A 13,270-nucleotide genomic window follows, 5' to 3' on the forward strand; every position below is an offset into this window, starting at 1 on the left:
TCTTTATTTATACGTGAAGTCACCAGCAGGGCTCTGTAGCCTTCACAAAACTGATTTTGTGCAGAATAGTGCGGTATGCGAATGAGCCTTTATCCAGTTACTGAATCTAGTCTGTCCAATCACAGATGGTTTGTGAGTGTTCGGAAGAATCGAGGCACTCACATGATTCAAGAAACATAAATAATTTGGACAAAAATAATGCTGACGTATCTGATACCTTAAGGTTTTGATTCGTGGCCGTGTGACCTTAATGGCCAAATCAAAACCTTAAGGAATCAGATACGTATCCAAATCTATGACCACATATGAAAGTGGCTCAGGTCGGATTTGAAAAGATCAGATTTGCGTGTCCACACAGCCCTGAAAACATCAGATCTGAGTCACATTAGGGCAAAAAATCTGATTTGTGCCACTTCAATTTGGTAATGTGAGGGTAGCCATGATGTGGTCAGCATCAATTCATGTGCTTTTTCTCCACTGCGCTTGCGCCATCATTCAGTGTTACCATGGCAGCAGCGCCAAACAGAAGTCAAGGCCTGTAAATGGTAGAAAAGCAACACATCTCACCTTTTTCGCCTTTGTCTCGCTCTAATAATGAACAGCTGAGAGCTGATCAGAGTTAATTATCTTCGGAGAAAAGGCTCGTTCTGCTCGTTAGTTTGTTTGCTGATGATGCACGTGACACACGTGATTCATTCACTTGACGTTACTGATTAGAATGTGCGCTTGTGGGTCATTTCAGGGCGCTGGTTCGTTTACATTGATGACAGATTTGAATCACTTACCTAAACGAGTGTCGACCAACGTGTCTGAGAGATCGGACTTGAGCAAAAAAATCAGACTTGAGCAGTGAGGCTTGTAATGTGAATGTAGCCCATATCAAGGGTTCACTAATGTGTTTTTTAGTATATTGGATGGTACGTGTCACATATCATACAGCTCCAGACAGAAAATTGAACTACTGCCTTAATCCTCCCTCCCTTTAGTTATACAAGAGTGATAATTAGCTTTTTGTGAATAATTTATTCAAAAATTATACTGTTTATCCCAAAAACCTAAAAAAGTTGCGTCTTGACTTTTTCCCCAGTGTTGTTCAGCCCTAGTTGGAACTACATTTTATAGGAAGGTACCTCTCCAGTATCCAAGTTTGGGGCCACTGCTCTGTAATATGTTTGATTCATATCTAGATCCACTGTGTCCACACCTGCCTATCCAGCATTTCTTCTGTAATGAAGGGTATTAATAGCGAGTTTCTCCCTCTCTGCTGCAGTAACAGCCTCTGTTCTTCTGGGAAAGCTTAACACTAGATGTTGGAACATTGCTGTGAGGATTTGATTGAGCATTATTGAGGTCAGGTACTGATGTTGGATGATCAGTTCTGGATCACTGCAGCTCATCCCAAAGGTATTGGATGGAGCTCCATCACTCCAGAGAACACAGTTGCACTGCTCCACAGCCCAATGCTGGGGGGCTTTATACCCCTCTAGTCCATGCTCATTGTGACCTTAGGCTCATGTGCAGCTGCAACAGAGTGTCCTATTCTATTCATCAGTGCTTTTTTGTGGAGATTATACAAGCTGTGTGTGTGCAGTTGAACACCTATGCCAGCAATGAGTGCAGCTGACAGTAGCTGAATTCACTAAGTAATAGAGTCTGGATACTTTTGGATGGTGTATTCTCTGTGTATCTTTATTGGCCAAACCATCCAAATCTGAACATTTACCTCCAAGAATCTAGCTGATCACCTTTCCTGAGGTGGTAATGACTCCCAAGAATCCACTGTTTCATAAAACTAATCATTATCAATTTGTTCTTGGTTACACTCGTTGGCCCACGGCTCCTGAAAGCCCTGCACAGCGGAAGTCAGAATTGGGTTGTTGGCGTCTTTGCGGGCTGAGACAAGCCTCTAGAAAATAAGGACAGCGACCTGCTTCCTGAAAATAGCATAATGAGTTGTTTCCAAGCTCCAGTCTCTGGAGTGCCTTCTGACTCCCAGAGCTTTCGCTGGGGCCAGAAAGTGGAACTCCCTGGCTCTCTGGCGAGGAGGCCCTATCTGGGCCATCTTACCTGTGCCCAGCATGGAACGGGGACAACGGCAAAGGTGTAACATACTTTCAAGTAAACTTCCTCGCCCACCTGAAGTGGCCTGGTTTAGTATTCCGTTTAGCTGTCTTTTCCACACCATATGTGGCCAACTATAGGTAACATCTGAACAATTAAATATGTATTTCCATTTGGGACAGCTGTGTGGGCCGACACAGGGCACACGCCACACCTTGTCTAAGCATTGTCTATGCTCCATATTTAACCACAGGTGTCATAGGGACCTACTGATACATGTTACGTGTGTTTTATACATGTGCTACTGCATTCTGGCAAGGTCACATACCTACTTTTGTGTTTTTCCAGAAACACCAAAACATGGACCTTTTGTTTACTCAGCAATAATACTTTAATCCTGGGTTTTCTCTGAAGCCAATAACATTTCAGCTCACTCTTCTTGCTACTGTAGCTCTGAAATGTCAAAGTTGAGAAAATGGCTGGTTTTATTTTATGTTGCTTTTTTTTTTTTTATTCACATCTAGCCTTATTCTATATAAATACGGTTAAAGAGTAGGTTGGGATAGCTTATTACCTCAAGGAACTGATATTGCGTTAATTTATTAACATTTTATGCTCTGTATCACTGTAAATGTATGTATGTATGTATATGTATGAATTTTTGTATGTATGTACAGTACCAGCCAATGATATGGACTTAATTGGTCAAACAATGACATTTTAAATGCTTATAAATAGTAAATTGTGAAATTGGTAATTTAAACTGAATATTATCAACACACAGTCACTAAAATATCTATCATTTGAGAAATATCACAAAGTTCATCCCTTTTCTCTCTCAGAGCGACGCAGAGAAACTTCTTCATGCATTTGTTACAAGCAGAGTTGATCACTGTAATGATCTTCTCACTGGACTTCCTAAAAAAACAGTACATCCTTTACAACTTGTGCAAAACACGTCAGCATACTAACAAAAACAGAGCAGAGAGATCATAAAACTCCTGTTTTAAAAGAACTGCACTGGCTACCTGTCTTTTAAGTTAGCTACTAGTTTTTAAGGCTGTAAATGAACTTAAAGCACTACTTACATCACAGAGTGTCTGTTTAGGTTACAGCACATGATCTTAGATCTGCAGATACTGACCAGCAAACACCTTCTGTAAATTACAAAAAACATGGAGAGACTTTTTCAGTTATTCTGACAAAATGCAACAGAAAGAGGTTTGCAATGAATAATAGCTCCCGTATAATGTCAAAAAACACATTTTTATTTCTGTAATATAGATGATTTTCATCATATTGTACCATTTCATATATCTTGTGTCTGTGAAACCCACACTCAACAATATATTTCATAAGGGGTCAAAAGGAAATTCATGAAAATGGAGCTAGAGAGATTTTTTTTCCAAATGTCCCCATAGCAAGTAGTAAAAAATGAGAATCTTTCTAGACGCCGATATATTAAAACTTGTTACAGGTACTGCAGGTACATATTTATCAATGTTACCTTTTTTAAGAGAAAAACTTTTTAAAAACCCAGTAAAAGTTGAGGGAAGGAAGTGAGCTTGCAAAGCATAGTTTCAGTTACGAGCTACCGCTTATTATCAGTGGAAAAAAAAATAATAATAATTTTAAATAATTTGAGTTTATTACAGTACCAACGCCTAGCTTCTGTATGTCAGACTGTGCTCAGGAACCTGAACAAAAAAACTAGATCAATTTCCTCTGCCTACAAGGACAATTAGAGGTTTGTAGCCTTGGCTGCCAAAAAGCCTGGTGGAAAATGAGCTTCCATGAACGTCACTATTAGAGCTCCCTTCACGCAGCCCATCGATCTACAGCAGAATGTCCACTAAATGTCCAAAAGTTTCTGATCTTCCAGTGTTTCTTCTGAAATGAAGGCTATTAATAGGGAGTTTGTCCTCCTTTGCTGCAGTAACAGCCTCTACTCTTCTGGAAAAGCTTTACACTAGATTTTAAAACATTGCTGTGAGGATTTGATTGAGCATTATTGAGGTCAGGTACTGATGTTGGATGATCAGTTCTGGACACTCCAACTCATCCCAAAGTTAGTGGGATGGAGCTCCATCACTCCAGAGAACGCAGTTCCACTGAACCACAGCTCAAAATTGGGAGGTTTTAAACCCCTCTAGCCCACGCTTGGCACTGAGCATGGTGACCTTAGGCAGTGCAGCTTCTCCAGAGCGTCTCATTCTATTGCTCAGTGCCTTTCTAAGGAGATTATGCAAGCTGTGTGTACAGTTGAACACCTGTGTCAGCAATGGATCCAGTTAAAAGTAGCTGCTTTCACTCATTGGAATGAGATGTCTGGATTTTGGATATAATGTTCCTTATCAATCATTTTAGAGAGATTTTTGTTTTTCTTTTGCAGTGTGCCCCATGCTTATTCTCGTTTGTCAGTTACGGTGAGATGCTGAGTGAAGGGTCTTTTGTTTTGTCTCTGTCCAGGTGGTTTGTGTGGGCTCCGTTGCGGAGCTGGAGGAGCTGACGGGAGTGAAAGTAACCGATCTGCACAGAGAGAGGTGAGTCACTGATCTCCACGGCGATTAGCCACACTCCTCTGCTCTTCCGGCATGATGGAGGCTCGCCCTGACGGCCTCGTCTGCGCGTAACGGCCAGATTTGTTTTCACTCCCAAATTAAGCTGAATTATTTGTGAGAACACTCTGGTCAGTCTGGTTCACCAGGCGTGGAATCAGTGCCCGTTGGTTGAATCTCCAACGCTGGTGCCGCTTAACACACAGCAAAGGCATCTTGCTTCAACTCAACATGTGTAGTGGTGGGAAAGCACTAAAGCTATGTGTGCCTAAATGTTTGATGGCTAATGTATCATGTAATATACCTCGGCAAATCAAACATTTAGACACACATAGCTTTTCAAACGTTTTTTGGACATTTTATAACTTGACAAATGAAATAAGAAAAAAAAATTAGGGTCTCAACATATTTCATTGCAAGAACTGCATTATTCACATCATTTTAAAATAAAATGAATGAAATTCAAATTAGATTATCTCTTCTTCTGCTTTAAAATATGAGGTATAGATTGAGAGTTTTCTATTTTTGTCCACTCGTTTCAGTCAGTGTATGCTTTTGTTATCGCCAGCAATAACTGCAGCTTCTTAAGAAGTCTCTGTAATCTATTAGGTATATAAATTAATATGATGTGGTGCATATCAGATTTTTTAATACTTCTGGACAAACAGGGCTGCACAATACAGAATTTAATTGTTCTCACAATTGTTGTCGTGCTGACGACACAATAGGCTGAAAAATGCAAATGAGCCTTTTTTGTAAAACGGATAGTTGCAGTCCTAAAATCTGACTGAGCTGCCTTCAAAGTCATTGTAGAATCCATGATATACGCACACCTTTGACCCTTGAGCTGTTAATGGAATAATCTTTGACTCTAATGCTGCTCGCATGGACCACTGAGTATATTGATAAAGTAAGAACCTATTTCTTGCTTAAACTGAGGGGCTGGCAACTTATGTTCTTAACTAGAACTAGGCTGGTCAGCTAGCTAACAGGCTAAAAGATAGCCAACAGCCTAAACAACTCCATCATTAATATCACAGCCTTGAATTAAAGTACTTATGGTATGATTAACTGCAAAACTGCAGTATAAAAGCCTAAAAAATGACGCTTGAATGGATTCTGCACTTCAAATGTCTGTGTTTCAGTCAGAACCCAGACTGAATCCCAGACTACTCTGTGCTAGTTATGAAAGTTCTATTTTCTATGAAAATCATTTATCGAGTATAGATGTGGCTGAGTCCCAAATGAGTGATTCTTAGCTGTATTTTGCGCTGTTGGGCTGCAGGATCCAGTATTTAAATTCCTACGTATTGCACTATGTAGGGAGCAGGGAGCCATTTGAGTTTCAGCCCCAGCATGAGAAGAGCGGCATCACTGGATTGGTGTTAAATAAGACTCAAGGTGGTAATTTGGTGACCAAAAAGTGCTTATAAAGAAAAAGTTTTTGTATTAAACAGTGCTGTGTTATCATATGTTCATTGTAATATGACAAAAAGTTAAAGTTTATAAAATGACTGCAATATACAGCAATGGGCGACTGAACGTTCTTCTCCTCATTCCGAGGTATATGGTTGTTTGGCAACGATACCATACTCTGAAGGAGCTACATTCCAGTCTCTTGTGGCTTATTGCCTTAATAATGTTTCCCAGATTGCTTTTTTTCTTATATAATCCAACAAATGTAAATTGTTTTGGTTAAGATAAGTCACTCATCAGTGATTATTGATTGGCTGATACATTAGTAAATTAGTGAAGCATTGCCCATGATGCAGCAGTATAATCTCAGTACTGTTCTTTGTCTGTTCTGTGCAGCCCTGAGAGGTTGTGGCCATTTCTTCAAAGTCCTTTGCCAGATCCTTTGATCGGTGTCCTCATGCCTGTTTCTCTTTGTGTCTTCACAGCATAGATGGTCTAACTATTCCATCTCGCTGTGGGAAAGGCCAGCTGAAGAGGGTCTCCGAGGTGTTCGACTGCTGGTTTGAAAGTGGCAGCATGCCCTACGCCCAAGTGCACTACCCGTTTGAGAACAGGCGGGAGTTTGAGGACACCTTCCCCGCAGACTTCATCGCGGAGGGCATCGACCAAACCAGAGGATGGTGAGGAGCTATGTGCTCTTTCTGCTGCATATTAGAACGCACACTCCAAAGTCGTGGGCATGACGAGAATCAGCCTCAAATGTATTAAAATACAGGCAGCGAGCACTAAGATAATCACATTTACACATTTGATTCAGTTTTGTGTTGCCAGAATTTTTGATTAGTGTAGGCCAGGGGTGTCCAAAGTCCAGCCCCAGGGCCAAATGCTGCTTACTGCCTTGACTGTGGAGTGACCATACTTTTATGGTACCGTCTATATCACTTTTCAGCGATAACCAAGCACTGAAAAATGTATTCGTTGTCATTCAATATCTTATTTCAGTACAAATTCAGTAGGTACAATTAAAGGAATATATATGATCTGTCATATATATGACAGAGGGCAGAGTATATTAAGTGAGAATCAACATGCTTATTAGCTCACCGATGCTGAGATCGGTGAGCTAATAAGCATGTTGATTCTCACTTAATATACTCTGCCCTCTGTCATATATACCCTTTAATTGTGCAGTCATACATTCTTAATTGTGCAGAGTCATATATACCCTTAATCGTGCAGTCATATATACGCTTAATTGAGCAATCATATATTCTTAATTGTGCAGAGTCATATATTCGTAATACCATTGATATTCTTAATATAAACCCTTAATTGTGCAGAGTCATGTATCCCCTTGATTGTGCAGAGCCATATATACTCTAATTGTGCAGAGCCATGTATCCTCTTAATTGTGCAGTCATGTATACCATTAATTATGCAGACATATATACCCTTAATTATGCAGAGTCATATATACTCTTAAGTATGCAGTCATATATAACTTTGATTGTGCGCAGCCATATATACCCTTAATAGTGCAGAGTTCTAACTGACAATAAATACGTGGTTAGCAAAGTAACATTTTTATATCTTGTGTTTTAGGTTCTACACTCTGCTTGTGCTTTCGACCGCCCTGTTTGGTAGACCTCCATTCAAGAACGTGATTGTCAACGGGCTGGTACTTGCAAGGTAAGTATTTCACTCATTTTCGTTTTAATATGTAAATGTGGTTTTTCACCAGTCGAGTGGTATTTTTCTCCTAATATGAACTCATTCATCTGATCTGTGCATGTTTATATGGGAGGCGAACAAAACATGGAAGATATGAAATGGTTGTTGTAGTTTACTATCACATTTGGCCTGTTCGACTGATGTTTTTGGTCACAAACAATGCAGAAATAAAACATGGGCTAATTGTACGTGTTTACATTTACTTTACCAATACTGCATTTTTGTATATTTGCTTAGTGTTTGCTTAACATTGGTGCTCTGTTCAGTTCTTTTGTCTGCCGCCATGAAAAGTGTTGTTGTCTCGACTCGGCCTATTTGTGCTGCGTTGAAAATGTACACGTAGCCCAGTTCGTCTTCCGACTTTGAAGGGTTTATGTGTTGTCTCCTGGTGGGAAACTCATTTTTCAAATAAAACAAGACCATTTGAGAGCAGCACTGCACATCGTGGTGGGTGTTCTCTTGCCCAGTGGAAACATCATATTCTCAATAGCCGCTTGCTGTCTTTAGGTGAAAGCAGAGTGCTGGTCGAGCATGTGTATTGATGACCTAGCCCAGGGATTGGCTCTTTTACTGCCCTGTTGCAGCTCCACAGCAGAATTAGATTTTTAGGTATAAATAAAACAATCATCCTTTGCAGAAAAATAAAGCTCTGCTGATTGTTCAAACAAAGTTTTAACAATAAATGGTCTTAAATGCTGGAGTTAATGTATAACTGCTAATTCACCCTTTAACGCTGAAGATCGGCGCGCAGACTGCTGATCACCATAGCAACGCAGTAGTAGTAGCTAACGAAAAGGTAAAGATTTAAGATGAACATTGATAATTTGGAGATGAATGGACTTATTTGCATTTATAATCACTCCAGCGTTTGTCAGCGAGAAACTGACAAACACTGAAAAGTCGTGAAGCTGAAGTCAGCTTCTCATTTGCCAGTGTCTTTTTCAAATTGTCGAGCAAGAAGCTGCAAATGAGAAGCTGAGCTTTGTAAAAAGCCAAACGTTAAGAGACATTTTACAAGAAACTTCTACTTTTGAGAAAGAGTTTCCTGCCAGAGATGTGAGAAAAGCAGCTAAATCTGAGCTAAAGCTTAAATCAGACCAAAATAAGTCTGCATTTTTGTTTATATTTTTAGTCTGTACTTAGACATTAGCACATACTGAGACTTACTTACAGCCAAGATAGTGAAACATTACTTGAAAATGGCTCTGGTTAACATTTGGGTTGTGACCCCTGAGCTAGTGACACTGAAAGAACTTGGCTTGGTTTTCATTGCACATGTATTGTGTCTTCACAGCGATGGCCAGAAAATGAGCAAGCGCAAGAAGAATTACCCAGACCCCAGCTTGATTGTGCAGAGCTATGGCGCTGACGCACTGAGGTAAGCACCTTGAGTGTAATTTGGAGGCGTAATGCAGTAATGCAACACTTTCAAGCAAAACATTTTCAAAATCCCTGAAGCGCTGTTGTGGCGCGGCCATATGGATAATGAATAAAGTAATATTGAATCCATCCATATGGTTGAATTGGTCCCAGCGAATGCCTGATTAAGCATTGTCTACACTCGATTTGAGCCTTATTGTTTCGGCTTCTTTTTAATTTTGTTTGTTTTGTCTTTTAGTTAATTGCAGCACGCTGGTATTGATTGGCGCCCACAACAGCACAATCCAACTGGCGTTGACGCTTGAGCGCAATTACCCTTTAACAGAGAAAATGTTATCTTCTTAATAGGATGAGGCTTGTTTATGAAGTAAACTGTGCTTTTTCTTTCTTCTTTTTTAAGTCCTTTGCGTCCTGACCATTGAACCTTCCATCCGTTCATATATGCTCTAACCACCTACAGTGTACACCTACTGTAAAAGCAAAGCACAATGAATTTGTGTTGAATACTTGCATGTTTTAAACCTTTGACTTCATTCAGGTTGAAAGAACATAAATCAATAGTTCTGCACGCAGCATGAACTTCAGAACAGCGTGATGCTGTGTAGCAGTTACTCTTCACAAGCCTTTTGGGCCAGAAAATTCCACGTTTGTTCTAGAAGCTTCTTGGCTCTCCCTCCCCATCTGTCCGTTATCCCATGCCAGTTCTTCCATGAGCACTTCAGGAAAAGGACAAATTGATGCTCTGCACTAGACAGGAGAAGATGAAGTGTTCTTGTTGAGGTGCCGATCCTTGTGGTTTGATTAGTTTATGGTGAAAATGGCATCATATTTCTCACCAATGACCACCTTTTCACTAGAAGGACACAGCTCTAACAGTCCAGCATCTGACCCATTTTCTGGCCAACACGAATAAGCTGAGTTTATGTAACGGTGACTCAGTAGCCAATCCGAAACGAAAATCCGGAAGCTTCTCCTCAGCTCAGTTTGATGACCCTGCCTTCCCTCACAATCAATAGCCAGTGATTTTCTTGGGCATAAATCAGTCGCTGCTTTCCAGGAATTCATTTAAAAGGGTTTTATAGGTGGCTGAAGCAGGAAAGGAGTCGATTGTATTTTGCGAGCGAGACTGCAGGACCAGAGATGGGAAATAGGGCTTATATATTTATTTATTTATTTTTTATCTATTTTAAGAGAGACTGGAAATTAGAATTGAAGAAATGTGACCAAAGTGTGCATCGGTAAAGCACGGCCTTTTAACAAAACCTTGCATTTTACAAATGGTAACTTGGTAGAAGTAAAAAATCTTCCTAACTGTAATGGATGTTAATGTGTGTTAATGTATTGTTAATGTATTGTGTGTCATTTTATATAAAGCATTTTTAATTGGTCTACTCATCATGAATTGTTTGTTACAAATTGTTACAAATGATTGTCTTTTTCAAATGTTTTCATTATTATTATTGAGTTTGTCATTGTTTATATTATGTACATTTATATAATCCTCATTGTCAGGGTAATTCAATGGATTTATGTATACATTAGTCCATGATTTTGTTCATATTTGCTCAAGTATGCCAGTTGTTTTGTATGTAATTATTTATGGTAAATTACCGCTAAATCAAGATTCTTACAAATAGACAGCAGATCAAATGCATTAGGAATATTTAGTGAAGGAGCGTCCAAACCGTGGCTTGCTGGCCGAAGTTGGACCATGAGGATATACGATTTTGCCTACCAGACAGTTAACCATAACGCCACCCCCTCACCCAGTGAGAGAACAAGCATGTTTTTGTACTATGTATAACTTTTTCTAGATTTTTTTCTGCATTTTCTCTATAAATTGTGTAGATACTTTTATCCATTTAATGTTGTTTTCTATTTTAAAGTATTCTAGTATGAAATATTGTGTAACATTGTAATTTTAACAATTTATTGATTTTAAGAACTTAATTTAAAACCTACCTACCAGCTTTATTTGTATATTTTTCCCCTCTGCCCACCCCAAACATTGCACTATGGGCCCCCTCCCAAGACAAAAAGTTTTGGCACCCCTAGCCCAGTAATATATTTGTGTTATTTGGTTATTTACTGATGTTATATGTGATCCGATCTGCCTTGAAAAAGTACTCAAACTCGGTGGAACTGCCTGATGAAATGTAGAAATGTGCCCCAGCATGTGCTGACAGTTATATAAGCTCAGCATATTCTTTCTGTGCCTTTTGTCTTTCGATTTTTAATGACGTCGAACTGCCTCAGCTTGTGATTCCCACGGATTCTCTCCCTCTCTTTCACTCTCACCAGGCTCTACCTGATCAACTCCCCCGTGGTGCGAGCAGAAAACCTGCGCTTTAAAGAGGAAGGAGTGAGGGATGTGCTGAAAGACGTCTTCCTGCCGTGGTACAACGCCTACCGCTTCCTAGTGCAGAACGTCCAGAGGCTTCACAAGGTGTGATATCTGGGGCTCTCTTTGGAGCTTTCTATGAATAGCTGCAATGCTTGAAGGTCAGCACTTCAGACTGGCACTCTGAGATGCAGGAGAAAACCTCACAAACATAGTAATGCACCAGCAATCACCAACCCTCCTCCTGGACTTATATGCCTTTATGCAGAGCTTTCCTGCTCTCTCCAAATGTCATTAACTAAGACATGTTTGGTCTCTGAAGCTTGGCGGGTTTAGCACTGGAGTGACAAAGCTAATGTAGCTAAGAAGTAATGGGAGCATGGTGCTAACTGCATTTCTGAGTCATCACACACTTGCCTCAAACTGTGGGGGGTTCTTCAGTAATCTCAAAGGCTTTCTTCACACAGCAGGTAAAAGGCTACATACACATTACTAGATTTTTTTGCTCTAATGTGACTCTGATCTGATGTTTTCAGAGCAGCGCGGACATGCAAATCTGACCTGAGCCACTTTCATATGTGGTCCTAGATCGGATACGTATCCAATTTGTGGCCATGCAACCTTAATGTGAACGCTTAGATTGGAGTTCATGTGCTCTATTGTCCACTGCGCCCGCGCCATCATTCCTTTACTATGACAGCCGCGCCGAACAGAAGTTAAAGCCTGTAAACGGTGCAAAAGCAACACATCTCACCTTTTTGCCTTTGTCTAACTTTAATAATGAACAGCTGAGAGCTGATCAGAGTTAGTTATCTTCACAGCGAAGCTCGTCCTGCTCGTTAGTTTGTTTGTTGATTATGCACATGATTCATTCATGTGACGTGACTGAGTAGGATATGCGCATGCGGATCATTTCAGGCCGTCAGTTCGTTCACAATAATGACAGATTTGAATTGCTTACCTAAACGAGTGTGAACCATTGTGTCAGAGAGATCGGATTTGAGCAAAAAATCAGATGTGAGTGATGAGGCATGTAATGTTAACATGACTAAAGTGGCCCAATGTGAAGCATTGATGTTTTGCGCATGCGGGTCAGTTTGGGAGCATAATAGTGTGTTTAGACTGTTGTATATAGGTCACATTTAAAAGATATTCTGAGCAGCCAAAAATTAGATCAGATAGAATCAGATTTGGGCCACTTTTACCTGCTGTGTGAACGTAGCCTATTAGACTTGTCTGTGTGGTTTCTGACACTGTACGACACACAGATATCTATAAATGTGGATAAAAAGTGCAACTAAAATCAGACTTCAAGGATGGCTGTAACTGTTTAGCTGTACAGTTTACTTCAGTCTGTTTATAGACAACAGTATGTCATAAGTAAATTTGAGCATATTATGAACAACTATATTTCAGATTACTTAATTCAATGTGGCAAGTCTTCCGCTGCACACTTTAAGATGTTTTTTCAAGGGTTCATTAGTAAAGAAAATGGTTCTATATAGAACCATAAACACTCAAAGAACCCTTTGCATGATTAAAGGGTTCTTTGCAATTTTGAAAGGGTTCTTCAGGTTGATGGAGAATGTGTTTTATAAGGTTGTATTGTAAAAGGTTGAACCTTTTTTAAGCTATGTAGCACTAAGAAGTGTTCTTGTATTGTTACAACCTTTTCAAAAAGGTTCTGTTTAAAACCATCTCCAGCACATTGTCCATCATCCTGAAGAAACATTTACCAATGCAAAGAATGCTTTAATCATGCGGTGTGTTCTTTGAGTGTTCA

The 13,270-nt window shown here is 39.8% G+C and overlaps 1 protein-coding gene across 1 annotated transcript in view; it reads left to right on the forward strand.

The window, feature by feature from the left end:
• The window catches only part of iars1 (isoleucyl-tRNA synthetase 1), a 109,512-nt gene that overhangs the window by 45,896 nt on the left and 50,346 nt on the right, over positions 1-13,270 (forward strand). The window contains 5 exon segments of the mRNA XM_036559441.1: positions 4,531-4,604; positions 6,521-6,715; positions 7,638-7,724; positions 9,061-9,144; positions 11,448-11,592. Coding sequence (XP_036415334.1) covers positions 4,531-4,604; positions 6,521-6,715; positions 7,638-7,724; positions 9,061-9,144; positions 11,448-11,592 — 585 coding nt within the window.

The sequence above is a fragment of the Colossoma macropomum genome, unplaced genomic scaffold (genome assembly GCF_904425465.1).
Source record: "Colossoma macropomum unplaced genomic scaffold, Colossoma_macropomum, whole genome shotgun sequence".
NCBI lineage: Eukaryota > Metazoa > Chordata > Actinopteri > Characiformes > Serrasalmidae > Colossoma > Colossoma macropomum.